Below are 17,221 nucleotides of genomic sequence, written 5' to 3' on the forward strand. Positions count from 1 at the left end.
TTCAAAGCACCAAACCGTTTTTTTTTGTATAGGTTTTACTTTTAAAATCTTTATGAGGCTTGAGCAGTGCGAAAAAATAGTTTCACCAATCTGAAAAAAAAGTAGATGAGTTTTCTGTTATTAAGAAATCTGAGAAACCATCAAGATTTTTGCTACTCGAAAATTCGTGTTTTTTGGGATACCCTAACACACACACACACACACACATCTGCGCGCGGAAACGCTGCTCGGACGGATGCAGAGGAACGTAGGTCACAGAGTTGAGTCCAGACTCCCCCACACGACGTAGATGAACGTAGGTGTCAGGGTTGAGTCTGTCCGAAGGATGAACGGTCGATGCTGCTCGAAGTAGACGACTAGATGATGCTGCAAGGAAGCAAACAGCTAGACGATTCAGAAAGGAGAAGACGAGTTTGATCCTAAACCCCTGATCACCTTGGTGGATGGGGGACATATGGAAATGTCAAACTTCAAAGGAGAAGCCAACTAGGCTAGTTAACAAAGTTGACTTTTGTACCTATGGACAAAAGCTATTTATCTGTTTGACGGACTGCGATACATGCGCGAAGCCCCGAATCTCGCTTCGCGCTTTCGCAACGTCGCGTTTGAACAATGCGCAAATCTTATTGATTTCGTACCTCCTTACAATTAAGTGATATATTTTTCAAAAAGAAGAATACCTAACCAGATAAATATACATATAATGTGTAAAAATATTTGTTAACGTTCGAGTGCTTTTTAAAATGTGACAAAAAAAAAACGCATTGATAACAATTTTGAGCGCGTAAAGCACATTGTATTTTGCTAGTAGAATGAAAGTAGTGGTGTCATTTGAGATGAAATAACATTTTTATAGGGTTTGGTAAGGTTGTCTTTGGGCTTGGCTTGAATAATCGCATTATCCGCAGTTACATTATGTTCCATATGGTTCCCTAATCATTAAAAAAAAAAATTACAGCTATTTAATAAGTACTTTGCTGTGAGGCAAATTTCGTTCAAAAAAGACAATTTTCTGTCCACTGTGCAACACCGTATTTTTTAGGCACTCGCCCCGCATAAAGAGTTTCGAAGAAACGTCTTATACCCAGAGCGAACGCCAATTAGATTTGACCAAAAATGTGTTTTTTTTATTCTTTCTGAGCCATTTTTTACAGAAAGGTTTTTTCATAAAAGTAGTTTGGCTATTTTGTAGAAAATTAAAATTAACAAATTCACAGTATTTAAAAATTCTAAATACCCAATTGAAAAAAGTCTTTCTACTAGCGAAGCCTCATTCTCCAAAAATTGACTTTCCGTCCGTGCGCAGGACCTGATGTTCATAAGAAGTGACCTTATATTACACAACATACTTGCTCAAAACAACTTTTTTTAGTCAAATTCACTATTCTACATAATCACCATGTATATGCATCTTTTTATACATACTTTTGTAGACTAATAAAGGTAGAAACTGAAATTTCTTCACTATATGCATACTAAATTCTTAAAAAACTACACGGAGAGAACTCATGCGTGGTCGCCATTGTTATGTATATTTTGCATGAGGTTCATAGGATTTTCCGATAGGTCGCTTGCGATTTTTGTATAATGAGCGCTTAGACGTTTTTCGTATATCTCACTTGCCTTAAACCTGTCTATTTCGTTCAAAAAAGCATGCTTTTATCAGGTATTATTTCTTAGTGCGTTCATGCAATAAACCCAAGTTCGTTTTCTCCGTGTAAACTTTTCACACTTGCTTCTATGAAATACTTGTACAATGACTATATATGTTTAATATACTATATTCTAAGCCATCACTGAGCATATGTATCTATATATATACGTATATTTGATATTTTGTCCCTCTGAATAACCTTAAATCTTCAGAAAATATGAATTGTTTACACTCTAACTATATTAAACACTTGCACTGTAAGTGTATATTATCATACTTAACACCATGTATATATACGCATACTTTTACAAATTTTTATACAAAGTGACCTTATATTACACTTCATACTTTTTTGAACGAACTTTTTGCACTCAAACTCACTATATATATATTGAATATACTATATTCTACACTACACCTAGTCTAAATTTTGTAAAAACCTATATATATATATATATATATATATATATATATATATATACACATTTAATATTTGCATATTACTTAAAATCATGAATTGGTAAATTTTTTATTATACTCTTGCGTCCACTAAACACTTACATATGTGTAGATGTGTATGGAGACTGTGACAGGGTGGCTACAAGACCACGCCAGCCTACGAAGCAAACTTCAGATGGTGAGAGAGACAGTCAGGAAAATGACAAAAACGCTCACCAAGCAGAAGAATGTCAACGCACAGATCAAGGATGGACTTCCGCTTGTAGCATCCGTCTTAATAGAAGCTGTTACGCTTCTTGACAAGATGGAAGAGGCTGCTCAAAACCAGTCTCTCCAACCGGGAGGTAAGGGCCAACGGAGCAGTAAGACGCTCCCAAAGAAAAAAAGGGCACGGGCACCATCCGACGGGGAAGGCGATACCCCCACCAAAAAAGATAAGAGGGAGACAATCTCTCCCTCTACAAGCTTGAACAAAGAAGAGGACAATGCGAGACCACAACCACCGTGGGAACTAGCGGCCAGCAGGAAGGCAAAGAAGAAAGAACAAGGCATTCAGGAGAAAAGCCAGCAACTAAGGAAGAAGAAAGATAAGAAGGCACCGCGACAAAGGAGGGACGCGATTCTCATCAGACCAGAAACGGGGAAGACCTACGCCGAGATCTTGGGACAGATCAAGGCAACGGTAAAACCGGAGCAACTGAATGCGGAGGTGAAGTCCGTCTGTAAGACAAGAGACGGTGGCGTGCTGGTGGTTGTAGGCAAGAGCGATGACAAAATGGAATCGCTCAAGACGGCTATCCAAAGCGCAATCGGAGAAGCAGGCACAGTCAGCGGCAAGATCCCCAAAACCACATTGGAGATCCGGGACATTGACAGCCTCACAAGAAAGGAGGAGGTTGCTGACGCAATCGCAGCTGAGACGGGCTCCGACAACGAAGATGCAAAAATGCATCTGTTCAAGCCGAACACAAGGGAACAGAGGGTGGCAGTGGTCGAGATGGATCAGACCAAGGCCGCCGCACTGTTCAAAAAAGGGAAGATCCGTATCGGGTGGGTTAACTGCCGGGTGCGTGTTCGAGCGAGCGTCACGCGATGCTACCGATGCCTCGGCTACGGTCACGTTAAAGTGCAATGCAAGGGTACCGACAGAAGCACCAACTGCTGGAAGTGCGGTGCGGCCGGGCACAAGGCAATGCAATGCTCTGTGCTGGCTCAAGAAATGAAGTGTTTCTTGTGCAGAGAGGCAAAGATGCCCTGTGATAAGACGGCGCATGCTCCAGGAACCGGAGCGTGCGCGGTCTTCCGCAGGGCTCTAAACGCGGCTAGGACCCAAAAATAATGGCGCGAATACTGCAAGGCAATCTGCACAGGAGCAGGTTGGCCCACGATCTTCTACCGCAATTCGTCGCGGAGGAGAAAGTGTATATCCTCTTGATAAGTGAGCAGTATAGGGACCGCGACACACCAAGTTGGGTGTCGAATGACGCAAAAACTGCAGCCGTCTGGGTGCCCAGGCGTAAAATCGCGGATACGGAAAAAGGGGACGATTACGTGCGGGTAAGGGTGTGTCGCATCACTTACTTCAGCGTGTATCTGTCACCGAACCTAACCGCGGCCGATTTTACAGCAAGATTAGGGGCGCTCGAGGACGCCATTAGAGACGTGTCAGGTGAACTCGTGATCGGAGGTGATTTCAACGCGAGGGCCGTAGAATGGGGCATGTCAGCTACAAATAGGAGAGGCAGGGCCATCCTTGAAATGGCAGCTAGACTAAATTTGGTAGTAGCGAACGAGGGTAACACCACTACCTACCGTAGACCAGGATATGGGGAATCCATGCCGGATATAACCTTCGCGAGCGAAATGACGATACACAAAATAAGAGACTGGCGCATCACGGAGGAATATACAGCAAGCGACCACCACTATATTCTCTTTAACATCAACGAAGAATCCGCGAGCACAGCAAGTAGGAATCAAGACCGGATGCCAAGATGGAACACCAGACGGATGGACCGAGAAGTACTCCAGGAGGTGATCCAAAGTGCGGAACTCCCATCCAGCGGACTACCGCACGAATTAATTGGACGGGAAAGAGCTATGACGCTAGTAGAAAGAACTACTAAACTGGTAACCGAGATCTGCGACGCAACTATGCCTAGGGTGTCCACCAGCCACCAGAGGCGATCAGTTTACTGGTGGACGGATGAAATCGCGGAGCTAAGAAGAGAAAGCCTCAAAGCCAGAAGAAGAGCCCAAAGGAAACATAACCGTCCTGAAGCTCCAGATCTGGATAAGAAGCACGAAGAGGCGCGCAAAGAACTCAGAGACGCGATTAAAGCAAGCAAACGTAGGTGCTGGAGCAGGATTATCGACGAGGCAGAGAATGACCCATTTGGAAAGGGATACGTTATCGTAACGAGGAAGATAGGCGAAATCCGGCGAATGGAACCGATGGAGGCAGTTGCGATTGAGAAAATAATTGACAAACTGTTCCCCACCCAACCCCCACACTCCTCATCAGACTCGAAAAAGACGAGACTAACGGACCGACTGACGAGATCCCCCTGTTTACCGAGGGTGAGCTCATCGCGGCAACTTCTTCCCTGAAAAGCAGTAGAGCACCGGGACTGGATGGCATTCCCGCGGAAATACTCAAGGCTGTTGCTACACAGCGGCCTGAGTTGCTCCTGAAAATGTACAATCAGTGCCTCGTGCAGGGCGTATTTAGCACACGATGGAAAAGGGCGAGACTAGTTCTCATCGAGAAATCGAAGGGAGAGGCCGGCGCAGATCCTTCTTATAGGCCGTTGAGTCTGCTGGACACAATGGGGAAGACGGGCGAAGCGCTGCTCAAGCCGCGGATACTAGGAGTTGTTAGAGAATCAGGGACCTTTCTGACAAGCAGCATGGCTTCAGAAAGGGTCGGTCAACGATCGGAGCCATTAGAGAGGTTACAAACACGGTAAAGAGGACAGACGCAGCCTATCACGCGGCAAGATCAATCGTTCTACTCGTGACGCTGGACGTTAAAAACGCGTTCAACTCGGCTAGATGGGTAGATATACTAGATGCTCTGCGGGCGTTTGGGGTACCGTGGTACATCATGCGACTGGCGGAGGACTATTTGAGGAGTCGGGTCATTGTATACGACACGGCTGAAGGCAGGAGGAGCAGATCCATAACGGCAGGGGTGGCACAGGGTTCGATCTTAGGGCCGGACTTCTGGGGTATCCTGTACGATGGGCTTCTGAGACTGGAATGCCAGACGACGTCATACTCGTTGGGTACGCGGACGATGTTGCGGCGGTAATCACAGCCAGGAACGTAGAGATCGCGCAATCCAAGCTAAATGCGGTAATGTGTAGGGTGCTGACGTGGATGACAGACCACGGACTGACCTTGGCACTGAACAAAACGGAGATAGTAACCCTGACTAGGAGACGTATACCCACCATCATACCGATGACGGTGGACAGAGAGACGATCATGACAAAACCGGCAGCTAAGTATCTGGGGGTGACTCTGGACACGAAGCTGAACTACGGGGCTCATTTAGACCGAGTATGCGATAAGGCGATGTTAAAAGTAGCGCAGCTTAGCCGACTAATGGCCAACGTGCGCGGGCCTAGACCATCTGTTAGGCGGCTTCTGATGGCGACCACAAACTCCATCCTGCTTTATGGAGCGGAGGTGTGGGCCGACGCTATGGAAGTAAAGAAATATAGGAAGCAAATAACGGCGGTACAACGCAGAGGCGCACTGAGAGTTGCTTGATCCTACCGAACGGTTTCGGGAGAGGCAGTAATGATAATCGCGGGAGTGATCCCCGTGGATCTGCTTGCGATTGAGCGATAGCGGATCTACGAGAGACGTAACGAGGCAAATAAGGTAACCATTACCACCGAAGAACGCGATCGGACGATGCGAAAGTGGCAGGAGCGATGGAACGAGTGCCACCAAGCGAAATGGACCAAAACAATGATAAAGGAAGTAGATCCGTGGATGAAGCGGAGGTGGGGCGAGGTCAATTTCTACCTTACCCAGTTCCTCTCCGGACACGGATACTTTAGGAGTTACCTGTTCGCGATGAACAGAGTCGCAACACCGGGGTGTAAATACTGCGGTAACGAACGGGACGACGTGAGACACACGTTCTTTGACTGCCCTCGCTGGGCCGAAAGACGGAGAGAGCTAGAGTTGACGATAGGGGCGCTCACGCCTGAGACAGTAGTAGGAACGATGCTTGAAAGCAAGCAGAAATGGGACGAGATAACGGCGTACATGGAGGCGATTCTCCGCGCGAAAAACAATGACGGGTGTCTGAAAGACTAGTTGACGGCTAGAATAGCATAAGACAGGCGACCCCCCCGAAGGAATGCGAAGGCGGCTACCGGTGGGGGGGTTCGCGGCCATTGAGAGGTGGAGTTTTTGTGGGTATGCCTGACGTCTGTCCCGCGTCAGGGAGAGTCCCACACACGGGGAGTCTCGCACGGCTCCTGTCATGGTGCATTAAGCATTTCTCCAACTCTCCGGATAAACAAAAAAAAAAAAAAAAAAAAAAAACTAGTGAAGAGACTGATAGAAAAATTCATCTGCTACAAACATCATACATTGAAGAACCTGCAACAATAAAATAAATTCCACAAAGTAAATGCTTAATAGAAAAAGTTTTAAACAATAATTTTTGTTTTTAATTTATAATAAATCACTTATCTAATAATTACATTGAAGTACTTTATTAAAGGCAGGATACGCATCCGTGGAACACTTGTGCAATTCAACAAATTATATACATACTCTCACATATATCACTAATAATTAGAAAAAATAATAACTATCAAACAATATTATTATGCACCACCAATATATGTGATATAATTTACAATATAAAATTGAAAATTAAAACAAACTAAATTCTAAAATACTAACTAAATATGGAGTGTAAACTTCAATATTAAAATTAGACAAACGATTCGAATCATAAACTAGATAAATATAACTCTAGAATAACACTATTAGTAATCAAAGGCAACTTTACTCCTTACACAATTTGCTAGCATGACTCCATGGCTTTTACGGAAAATCTTAAAATTATTAATTTGCTAAAATACATTAGCTTATACGTTTAACGCACAGAATGGTATAATTTGCTCTATAAATATAAATCTCAATACAATTAACCTTATAGTAACAGAATTAAGAACTATTAAGATACGAACACATCTATTCAAGAGAGAGCACACAGTGGTGCCGTCGTCGTTCAACAAGTTCAAAACTATAGGCCGCAACAACGCGACATAAACCGTCATAAGTGTCGTACAACATGTCGTAGATGGCGGGACTGTCGTACTAGACAGATGGAAGTGCTGCCACTGTCGTGACTGAAGATTAGGCCCCTTACACGCAAAAAGGAACAGAAACAAATAAATACTGACCCACCATGTTAAATAAGTATTATCCCGTAGTGCAGCATTTATCAGGAATAGTTTAGTCTGTTTCCTTAGCTGGAATAATGCTTGATTGATTATTATTTTCTAATCGCATTATTAACTTATACATTTTTGAAAGATTCTTATTTTGCGTCTCTATCGTATATAATATTTGAATAATTTATTTTTTATAATAATAAATTGAGACACATGGCGCAGGAGTGAAAGGACGGGAAATATAAATAAATTGACACAAGAGCATAATATATTTTGAAACTGTGATAGTTATGTATTTTATTTTTATTTAATTAAATATTAATCAGTCGTAGTGTTAAGTGACGAAGTTACTGGATGAATATTCAGAAACATTAAATTAACTGAAACAAAGACAGCAGGAAAAATCCAGAAACTTCGACGCTTAACGAGCGCAAGAAATAACCCTAAACCAAAACAAACTTCTCCTCCCTCGGCTGAAAGCGCGCGTGCACAGTCGACGCTGCAGTTTAGCCATTGACCGTACTTAGGCCCATAAGGCCTAAAGAGTAAGAAAGAGAGCACGGCTAAACTGAAGTGCGAAGGAGAAGTAAAGACCCTGCGTGGGAGAAAGCTATGACGCTTTCTTCAAGCTTCGCCTCCCCCGATTTTTCATTCCTGTGTGTGCGATCCAAGAGTAAGGATGCTATTCAAGAGTTCAATTTTATAATTATATTTCTGAGTGTTTAATTTGGAGATTAGTCTTAATTGTGATTCCGTCTTGATCATCATTTACCGAAATTTTGTCTCATTCCATTTGATAATTATTTGAAGTCTCCAGGAACAAATAAAGGAATTTTCTGAAATAATTGAGTCTAAGAGATTACTTGATTTGAGAGTTTTGATCGTCAACCTTTGGATCATCCCCGTTAACAAACACAAGTAAGTCGTTCTCGTTAATAATTTAATTTTCCTTGGTGTTTTATCATCACGCAAACAGCTCCGCCGCGACAATCAGTGCGAAGTACTGATCTCCCCCGTATGGGAGAGTAAGCTATCATCCGCATAATCATACAACATTACATTGTTAGTTCGGTAAATTTATTACTACCCTAACACGTAGTATCTAATGAAGGATTTGTCGATGAAAGTAGATGTATAATAAATAAACAAATTAAGATAATAGAAACTCTTGATTATTTGTTCTGAAAAGAAAATAATGCTGGATATACGCGATTTAAAGGGAAAATGAATAAGAATACTTGAATGCAAAAAAGTAGTGAATTAATTCTGTGGCGTGATGCGTAGTTCTGAACGCATGCTCAACGCCCAGATCTGCGTAACTCTGTGAACACAAAATGCAATAGGAAAGAACATGAATGAATTGGAAAGAAAATACGCTCCGTTTCGCGATGGGTTTTGTTAGTACGAATTTCTGACACTTATGGAAATGAAATGACGACGTGCGTCCTGGGGTAACCGACTGGGGCTTGACGTAACCAGCCCAGTCGGACGGCACACAGCGGTATTTTTATGCCCTTTCGGAGGCTGATTAGTGTGTTGATTTTTGTGCAGGAGACGAGCTGTAACTTGTCTCCCCCAGTTTGAGCTTAACGCCTTATTCCTGGGTGCACGTTAGTACAATAAGAAATAAAAAAAAAATAAGATAGTTTCCTCGGGAAGGAATCGCTCGGTATTACCTATACCAGGCGGGGTATTAAAATTCGCAGTTGCTCATGGGATGCTCCAACCTCAGCTATCTCGTGGGTGCGATGTCCAAGTCTCACTAGCACGGCGTCAGGGCGAAGAAAGTAACTTGCGCTGCGTCGTGGCGTACTGTGTGAAAGTTCAGGTGAGAATAAGCCCATGGCTTCCGCACGACGTGAGCATGTACGAGAACGTGGCGCCCGACAAGATAAACTCGGTAACGCATTTACATATACGCAATGCTCTTACCGAGTTTATTCACGCGCAGACGCGATACGAAAGCACCCGAAGAAAATCGAAGCGTACGCGGTATGAGAGAGCGACAGAGAGAGAGAGAGAGCGAGAGAGAGAGAGAGAGAGAGAGAGAGAGAGAGAGAGAGAGAGAGAGAGAGAGGGAGAGAGAGCGACTCGGCGAGCTCTCGCTCAACAGAGGGCGAGCTCCGAAGTGAGAAAGTAGGCGGGGCTAGCGCGCACTGGCGTACTATGTACTGTCGGCCATCGCGCTTCAGTACAGGCCCGTATCTACAAAAAATAAAATCTAGGGCGCAAGTGCCCGAATAGTTATGACTCGGCGACGAGACGGACCAAAAATTCAAAATTTTGCTTCCGCACATCCATGGAGCAGCAATGGCCGGAAACTGGACCTTGCATTTTATATGTTATTATCATTACAATCCCTAAAATCTTTTATACACAAATCAATGTCATTCAAATTCAGTATATTGAAAATACCATCCGATAACACAACCCGTAATTAGAACAGGAAAAAAAGACGATGTTTCCTCTCATCGACAAGTCTTACCCCACTACAGTTTGATAAATTTATCAACAATATTTGAATATCTGCATACTTTGTGTGTGTTCATCAGAGAACCTTTAAATATCGGCGAGTGCCTTATGTGAAAAGCAAAGCGTTTCGCTTTTAGCGAGGTTTGTTAAATACAAAAGTTGGTAACCAAATATTGATAAAACAAAAATTCTGTTATGATCATCACCAAGAGTGTGAAATGTGCCACTTTTCGAGGCAAGTTCAGAAATGTATTACCACTGATAGTAAATTTTTGATGACTTGTATCAAATTGGCGTTTGTCTTGAAATGTTTTAATTACTTTGAAACAAATTTCTACATAAACGTTATTTTAAAATGCGTTGATCAGGAATTAGGCTCAAAATATGCTAACTTTTCTATCAGAGACTAATATAGAAGATTGTTTAATATCCTTCTTCACCTTTACAAACTGTATATATGCTTAAAGAAGTTTTGATTTCTAAAACCAGTCTTTGTTTGTAGTTCTTATTTTAAAAGCAGCAGGCTGTATGATGAATTTCAACGAAACGAAGTTTTAAAATTCAGGTCACAAACGAGTCGTTGTAAACGAGATCTATAAATTTTGTATTGATAAAAGATTGATAGTAAAGTTTGTACTGTAACTTACCAATATCAGCTATATATTTAAATCTTTCTGATTCATTTATCAAATTACTCAATAGAGGATCTGCGCTATATTTCATTCTCAACATAGCAATCTTGGGATTTATAATAGGAGCTGATAATTCTTCATCGATTTCATAACTATTTTTAAAATTTTTATCTTGTTTTTGTTTTTTTGATACTCCATAAATTGTGGTAAGTAATTGTTTTTTATTTGAAATGCCATCAATTGGCCGTACCATAGCATGAGAAGAAACGCAATTCGCAGTATTTTCTAAAGTATGACTGATAAAATTACTGAATTTTATTACTTTTCTATTCAGAGAAATTTGGTTGCTATCTTCATTCGGTACATCTAAAAAAATGCAAACAAGTAAAAGACATGGTTATCTTGAATTGTGTAATAAATAATTAAAATAAAATAAAGAACTTAAAGATATAAATCCCGCTAGCATATTATGCAAACAGTGAGAAAAGGAAAGTTTTAAATTAAGGATAAATTTTTCAACACAAGAAGTTGAAGTCAACGGCGCTATTAATGATTGTTATTTCACACCCAACCAAAATGACCACTTTTTGTGCCTAAAAATCGGGGCAAAAGTAGCATATTTTTGCTGTTAACCTGTTTACGGGAAAAATAAAATTACCGGGAATAAAATAAAATTTACGGGAAAAAGAGAAATTAAATTTTTTTTTTTATTATTTATTTAATTTTAAGAATTTTGTATTGATTTTTTTAAGCTTTTAAATTTTTTTTTAAATCTACATAATATAAATTTGATGTTTCTAATGTTTTTTTCAACTTTGCCTTCTAATAATGTGTATCTTCCTATAATTATGTTAAACTATTTTAGGTCCCCTTCGTTAACTACATGCTTGTTTACATTGTTATGAAAAAATTTTTGAAAAGCTGCTTCTACATTCATAAAAAAATAGAATCAAAAATTAAAATTAAAAATTTATTTTCTTCGATTTTACAGATAACCACCTCTCTCTCTCTCTCTCTCTCTCTCTCTCTCTCTCTCTCTATTGCGAGATTTGTTCAATAGTTTGCCTTTTTATGAATTTAATGATGATTAAAGAGACTACTGGTTTGAAGATACGGTGTGCAATCCTTATTTTAAAGATTGTTCGTTAATCAGAATCAATAATTAATTGCAAACTTTGAATGAATAGATAAAGTCAATATGAGATAATTTAGTATTAATTAATGAATTTTGGGTTGATAAGGTACTGAGCGGTCGTAACAGGATGGGTTGAAATAATACAAATCGTATATTTATGCTATAATATATTTGTGGCATGAAGTCTTTAATCATTTATTTAATTCTCACACAACAAGTAGAATATTGGCGGAGCGAGATAACACAACTCACGATATTAGTAAACACATTACATTCGATGAAATAGCTGTAAGAATAATTGTAGGAGTGAAGTTTTATTTATCTTTTTAAGTAATGAAAAAGTATTACGGCAAAATTTATGAATTACATAACAAACAGTACAAAAAAAAGTAAAATTTAATTAGAATGGTATAATTGAATGGATAAATCTAAGCAAATAAATTTTGAATGTGGAGAACATAGTTCGTGTTGAATTAGCAAGTAACTTACAAAGTTTAATTACGAGTGAACTAGATACGCGAGAAATATTTGAATACTATACAGCGACGCAGGAATTTATGTATACTAATTGCTCGCTTGTTTGGCCTTGCCTATGACACAGGCGTGCGCCTGGCTTTCGAACAGGTCCTCTAGGTCAGACAAAACATAAATTAATGTTTACTTGTTACGAGAATATTTGAATACGAACCGGCGTTGAAAATGTTTCGATTGAAAAGAAGGACGTGATGGAGATGCGTAATAACACAAAATGTGTTATATGCGGGTTTAGTATAAGAAATACTTGAGGAATGCATCCATGAGAAAACCGACTGGGGGGTCGACGTAGCCGGCCCAGTCGGACAGCGCTCGGCCGTACTTTTACAACTCGTCGGAGGCAGAGTTAATGTATTAGGATTGTGTGCTGAGTTTTCACCCGTGTTAGGTGAAAACTCGCCGGATCAGTTCACAAGGAATATCTCCGGGTGCACAGTGTTAGTAATAAAATTTAATATAAAATATTATACGCGGAATAAAAGAGAGAACCAGGCTTCTCGGCATTGCTGCAAGTGTGCGTGTGCTGTACCTGCTTCGATATCACTCACAACATGTGGCTTAGTAATTGGCTGTTGCTGAGAGTGATGTGTTTGGTCTGGAGAGTTGAGCCGTTCTGCTCGCGCAGGAGAACTCGGGCTGAAAGCAAGCCGTAGAGACGCAAGCGTAGAAGAAGATAGCATGATACGCGTGAAACGAATTTACATAAACGCGCGAACTAAGCGCGTCGATGCACGAACACACACGCGCTACTTAATAGAGAGCGAGCGGTCAGTGCTGTAACCCGCGAGTAGGCGCCTGCGGTAGAAGCCAAGGTACGTCGGCTGCTGCTCGGGCTCCCCGCTCTGCCAGCACGTGTCTACTTGACCGTTGCACTATATATATATATATATATATATATATATATATATATATAATATATATATATATATATATATATATATATATATATATATATATATATATATAATATATATATATATATATATATATATATATATATATATATATATATATATATATATATATATATATTATATATATATATATATATATATATATATATATATATATATATATGAGATGTTCCACGTCAAACGTAACAAAGCTCTGCCCAAAATTCCTTTTGATCAAAAACTTTTTAAAAATGTGGAAAATTTAGCATTTTTTATGTACTTTCAATTAGTGAGGGGTGTTGTTTAAAATTTTGTTCCCAGACGGGTCTACACGTTCCCTAACCTTAAAAAATGACTACTTTACGAAATAATCAAGCTGTCAGAAATCACAGGGGCTCAGAAAAATTCTAAGCAACGCCTATTTTCATGAATTATGAGCTGCTGAACAAGAATCCGACGGTATTTTTTACCGATACCTCAAGTGCTCGTCCCTAACCTCAAAAACACGCAAAATGTCTTTTTACGCGGTTAAGAAATTTACATCTAGAGGAAAATCATTGACGGAGGCTATTTTTATGAATTGTGAGCAACTGAATTTGAACACGAAGCTTATTTCTTTTGGCTTCTATCAGTTAAATACATTCTATTAAAACCAAATGCCTTTAAAACCTAAATAATTAGATGGACGTACCTTTACTTTATACCTGTTAAAAACATTTTTGGTCGTATATACTGATTCATGGATTCAAAGAAATAAATAAATGAAATGGACTGATTCCTTTTGGAAAATGATTGAAATACCTGTCATTTTAGAAAATTTATTGATTTAATTAACTCGATTACGTCAATTCCATATGGCATTCATTATGACCAAATATTACTAAACTTCATAAGTAATCAGAACAAAGCCCGCGTTGTAATCGAATTTATTCTGAAAAGCCTTAGTTGGGATATTCTAAAAATTACCAAAATAAAAAAGAAATTTAGCTGTTTAGCTATAAAATTATACTACAAATAGCAGAGAACCGTAAAGAAGCATGCTTTACAAGATTTTACAGATTTCTACCCCTTTATATTTCATATATTTTTTACGTATTTCACATTTTGTGCAATCAAACATCTTTTCTAATTTTTTTTCCTGCAATTTATAACATTTTTAAAGTTTAAAATTTTTAAAATTTATCAAATTAAGAAATGTTATTAACTGCAAAACAATGTAAAAATATAAAAATAAAAATAAATATAAAAAAAATTTAAATAGTGTATGATTCTGTAAAAAAACTGTAAAGCATAGTCCAAATACTGTAACGAGTTGGGCACCACAGCCAACTCGTACCGGTATGAGTACCGCTGCACCGCGCCGAAACCGCGTAGAGTCGCGTGCGCGATAATAAACACGTGCGAATTCGGCAATAGGCGCGAAAAAGATAGAGAGAGCGAGCGCGCGGGCTAATCCTTCAGGTGCGCGCTCAGATAGCTCTCGGCCTTCGCTAGGTAAACACGCGACTTCGCTAGAATTCCAAAAGCTTCGCAATATCGTGTGCTGTGCTGTGTCCAGCGGATAGACTTGTAATTTGTGAGTGAGTGAGACGCGGAGTCCAGGTGTTCCTGTCCTTAGCCTAGTGGTCCAGCGTAGTGACCAAGTCTTGCGGCCTGTCCGGGACCAGGAACGTCGTCGTCGAAACAGAGAAGGTTTGTGTGGCGCGCAGTACATGGGAGAGAGTGCATGTGTGAGTGTATATCATCCATGCGAGGGTGATCCGGCACGCGCGACCTTCACGTCGATACGCTCGTGCGAGCGAGATTATTCTGGCGTCGCGGCGAGTCGCAAAGTTGTTGGCGACTCGCGTATTATTATTTCATTATTGTAACTTCACGTTTATTTCGCGACTAGCAAATATAACCTTAGTCTTTTTATTTTACGTGATTTGTCCTCATTTCTAAACCTCGTTCGCTTATTTCCGATCCCTGTTCCTTCCTGCGAATACCGCCGCCTCCGCGGACGTCATTTAATAGCACATATTTATCGCAGTTGAGCAGCCGAGCACGCGCTAGGCGGCGCGTAGACCCAGCAAACAGAAGCAGCTGAAACAGCTGCATGCAACGGAGGTGTTTCGCGGGCAGAGAGGAATCCTCCGCCGCATCGAGGAAACACGATCCAGCCGTTTTACGAGTTATTCGTTGATCGAATTCACACCCCGTTACAATAAAATCTTTTATAGTGATTAACTATTTTTATTAGAATTTTATAACAATTTACAGTGTACAACTTTATAACATTAAATAACCGTTTTATCAAATTAATAAAATCCAAAAAGTGTGGACATTCGATCTTTTATTTATCGTTTTTTCCAATATTTCTTAAACTTTCATTCCAGCGTTTCAAAGTGTGGTATTAAAAGTTCTTAAAATGTTTTTAGAACTGTTTCATGTTAGGGCTATATTAAAACATTCACTAAACATATTTATTATTTATTTTATCATTATTATTGCCAATAAGATATTATGTTTGCAGTATACTTAATACTATCAAAATTTGGTAATATTTTGATACTAGCTAATGAAAAAAATATCAAAATAATGTAAAAAATATCAAAATATTTAAATATTTTAATTTTAAATATTATGACATATAGTAAAGTTAAGTTAGTTTACTTTACTTAATTTAAAAAAAAATAAAAAAAAGAAAGTAAGGCGGGCTTTGTAATAAAGACAGTCTCAACCCTGTAAAACGCAGAGAGCTTTCATATGAATCCATAAAAAAATTGCACAGAATAAACTATATTATCAGTAATCAGTTACATTATTTAAGAGCACTGAAGTAAAAGTAAAAAAATAAAATTTAGCTTCCTGATCAAATTCAGTGGACCAAAATTCATAAAAATAGCCTTCGTCAATGATTTTCCTCTAGATGTAAATTTCTTAACCGCGTAAAAAAGACATTTTGCGTGTTTTTTGAGGTTAGGGACGAGCACTTGAGGTATCAGTAAAAAACACGACCGGTTACGTGTTCAGCAGCACAAAATACATAAAAATACTCTCTGTCAATAATTTTCCTCACGTCGATCACAGGATAAACCTCTCAACTGCGTGAAAAAGCAATTTTGGGGGGTGTTTTTTGAGGTTAGGGACGAACGCTTGAGGTATCGGTAAAAAATACCGTCGGATTCTTGTTCAGCAGCTCATTATACATGAAAATAGTCGTTGCTTAGAATTTTTCTGAGCCCCTGTGATTTCTGACAGCTTGATCATTTTGTAAAGTACTAATTTTTTAAGGTTAGGGAACGCGTAGCTCCGTCTGGGAACAAAATTTAAAAAAACGCCCCTCACTAATTGAAAGTACATAAAAAATACTAAATTTTCCATATTTTAAAAAATTGTTTAGATCATAAGGAATTTTGGGCAGAGCTTTATTACGTTTGACGTGGAACGTCATATTCTAACGAGGAACAAAGTCCCTCGCCACGCCGGTAATCGAGACAAGATAGAGAGTGATGAAATAGGGCGGCGTTGGCTGAAGTGGTAGCACGCGCGCGTAGAGATCTCGGGAGCGCCGGATCGATTCTCGGTCCCGGCGTCTCCCTTTTGTGATTTTCTCCTCTCACGTCAGTCTCACCCCGTTACAATATATACACACACACACACGCATATATATATATATATATATATATATATATATATATATATATGTGTGTGTCATATTATGTCAAAAATAAAAATTAATTACGTCTAATTTGTTTTTTAATTGCTTTAACAGCTTCCAATCTACCTGGACCAAATCTTAAAAATGTTTTCTAGTAGGAATGTATATTTTCATCATATGTACCTGTCTATATCATTAAATAGTTTTTCATTTATAAAATACATCGTTTTGTGGAATAAATGCAAAAAAAATCCGGACGGACGGATAGACGGACATTTTTTATTGCTAAAAACTAATTAAAATTTGGTACATTTGACATTTTTTTTCGGTAACCTGAATGATTTACTTTCAAAGAAAATTTCTACTGCAA

General features: G+C 39.4%; 1 protein-coding gene across 10 annotated transcripts in view; it reads right to left on the bottom strand.

Moving 5' to 3' along the window:
- The window catches only part of LOC100679705 (nuclear pore complex protein Nup98-Nup96), a 429,239-nt gene that overhangs the window by 162,615 nt on the left and 249,403 nt on the right, over positions 1–17,221 (bottom strand). For 9 of the 10 annotated variants that reach the window (XR_004345266.1, XM_031928065.2, XM_031928066.2 and 6 more), the window contains one exon: positions 10,662–11,012. The exons of the other annotated variant lie outside the window; for it this stretch is intronic. Coding sequence is in view for 8 of the 9 variants with exons in the window: in XM_031928065.2 (XP_031783925.1) it covers positions 10,662–11,012 (351 nt within the window). In the remaining variant the exon portion in view is untranslated. The remainder of the gene's footprint in view (positions 1–10,661; positions 11,013–17,221) is intronic. 10 annotated transcript variants of the gene reach the window in all.

This window comes from Nasonia vitripennis (assembly GCF_009193385.2).
Source record: "Nasonia vitripennis strain AsymCx chromosome 4 unlocalized genomic scaffold, Nvit_psr_1.1 chr4_random0003, whole genome shotgun sequence".
Lineage (NCBI taxonomy): Eukaryota > Metazoa > Arthropoda > Insecta > Hymenoptera > Pteromalidae > Nasonia > Nasonia vitripennis.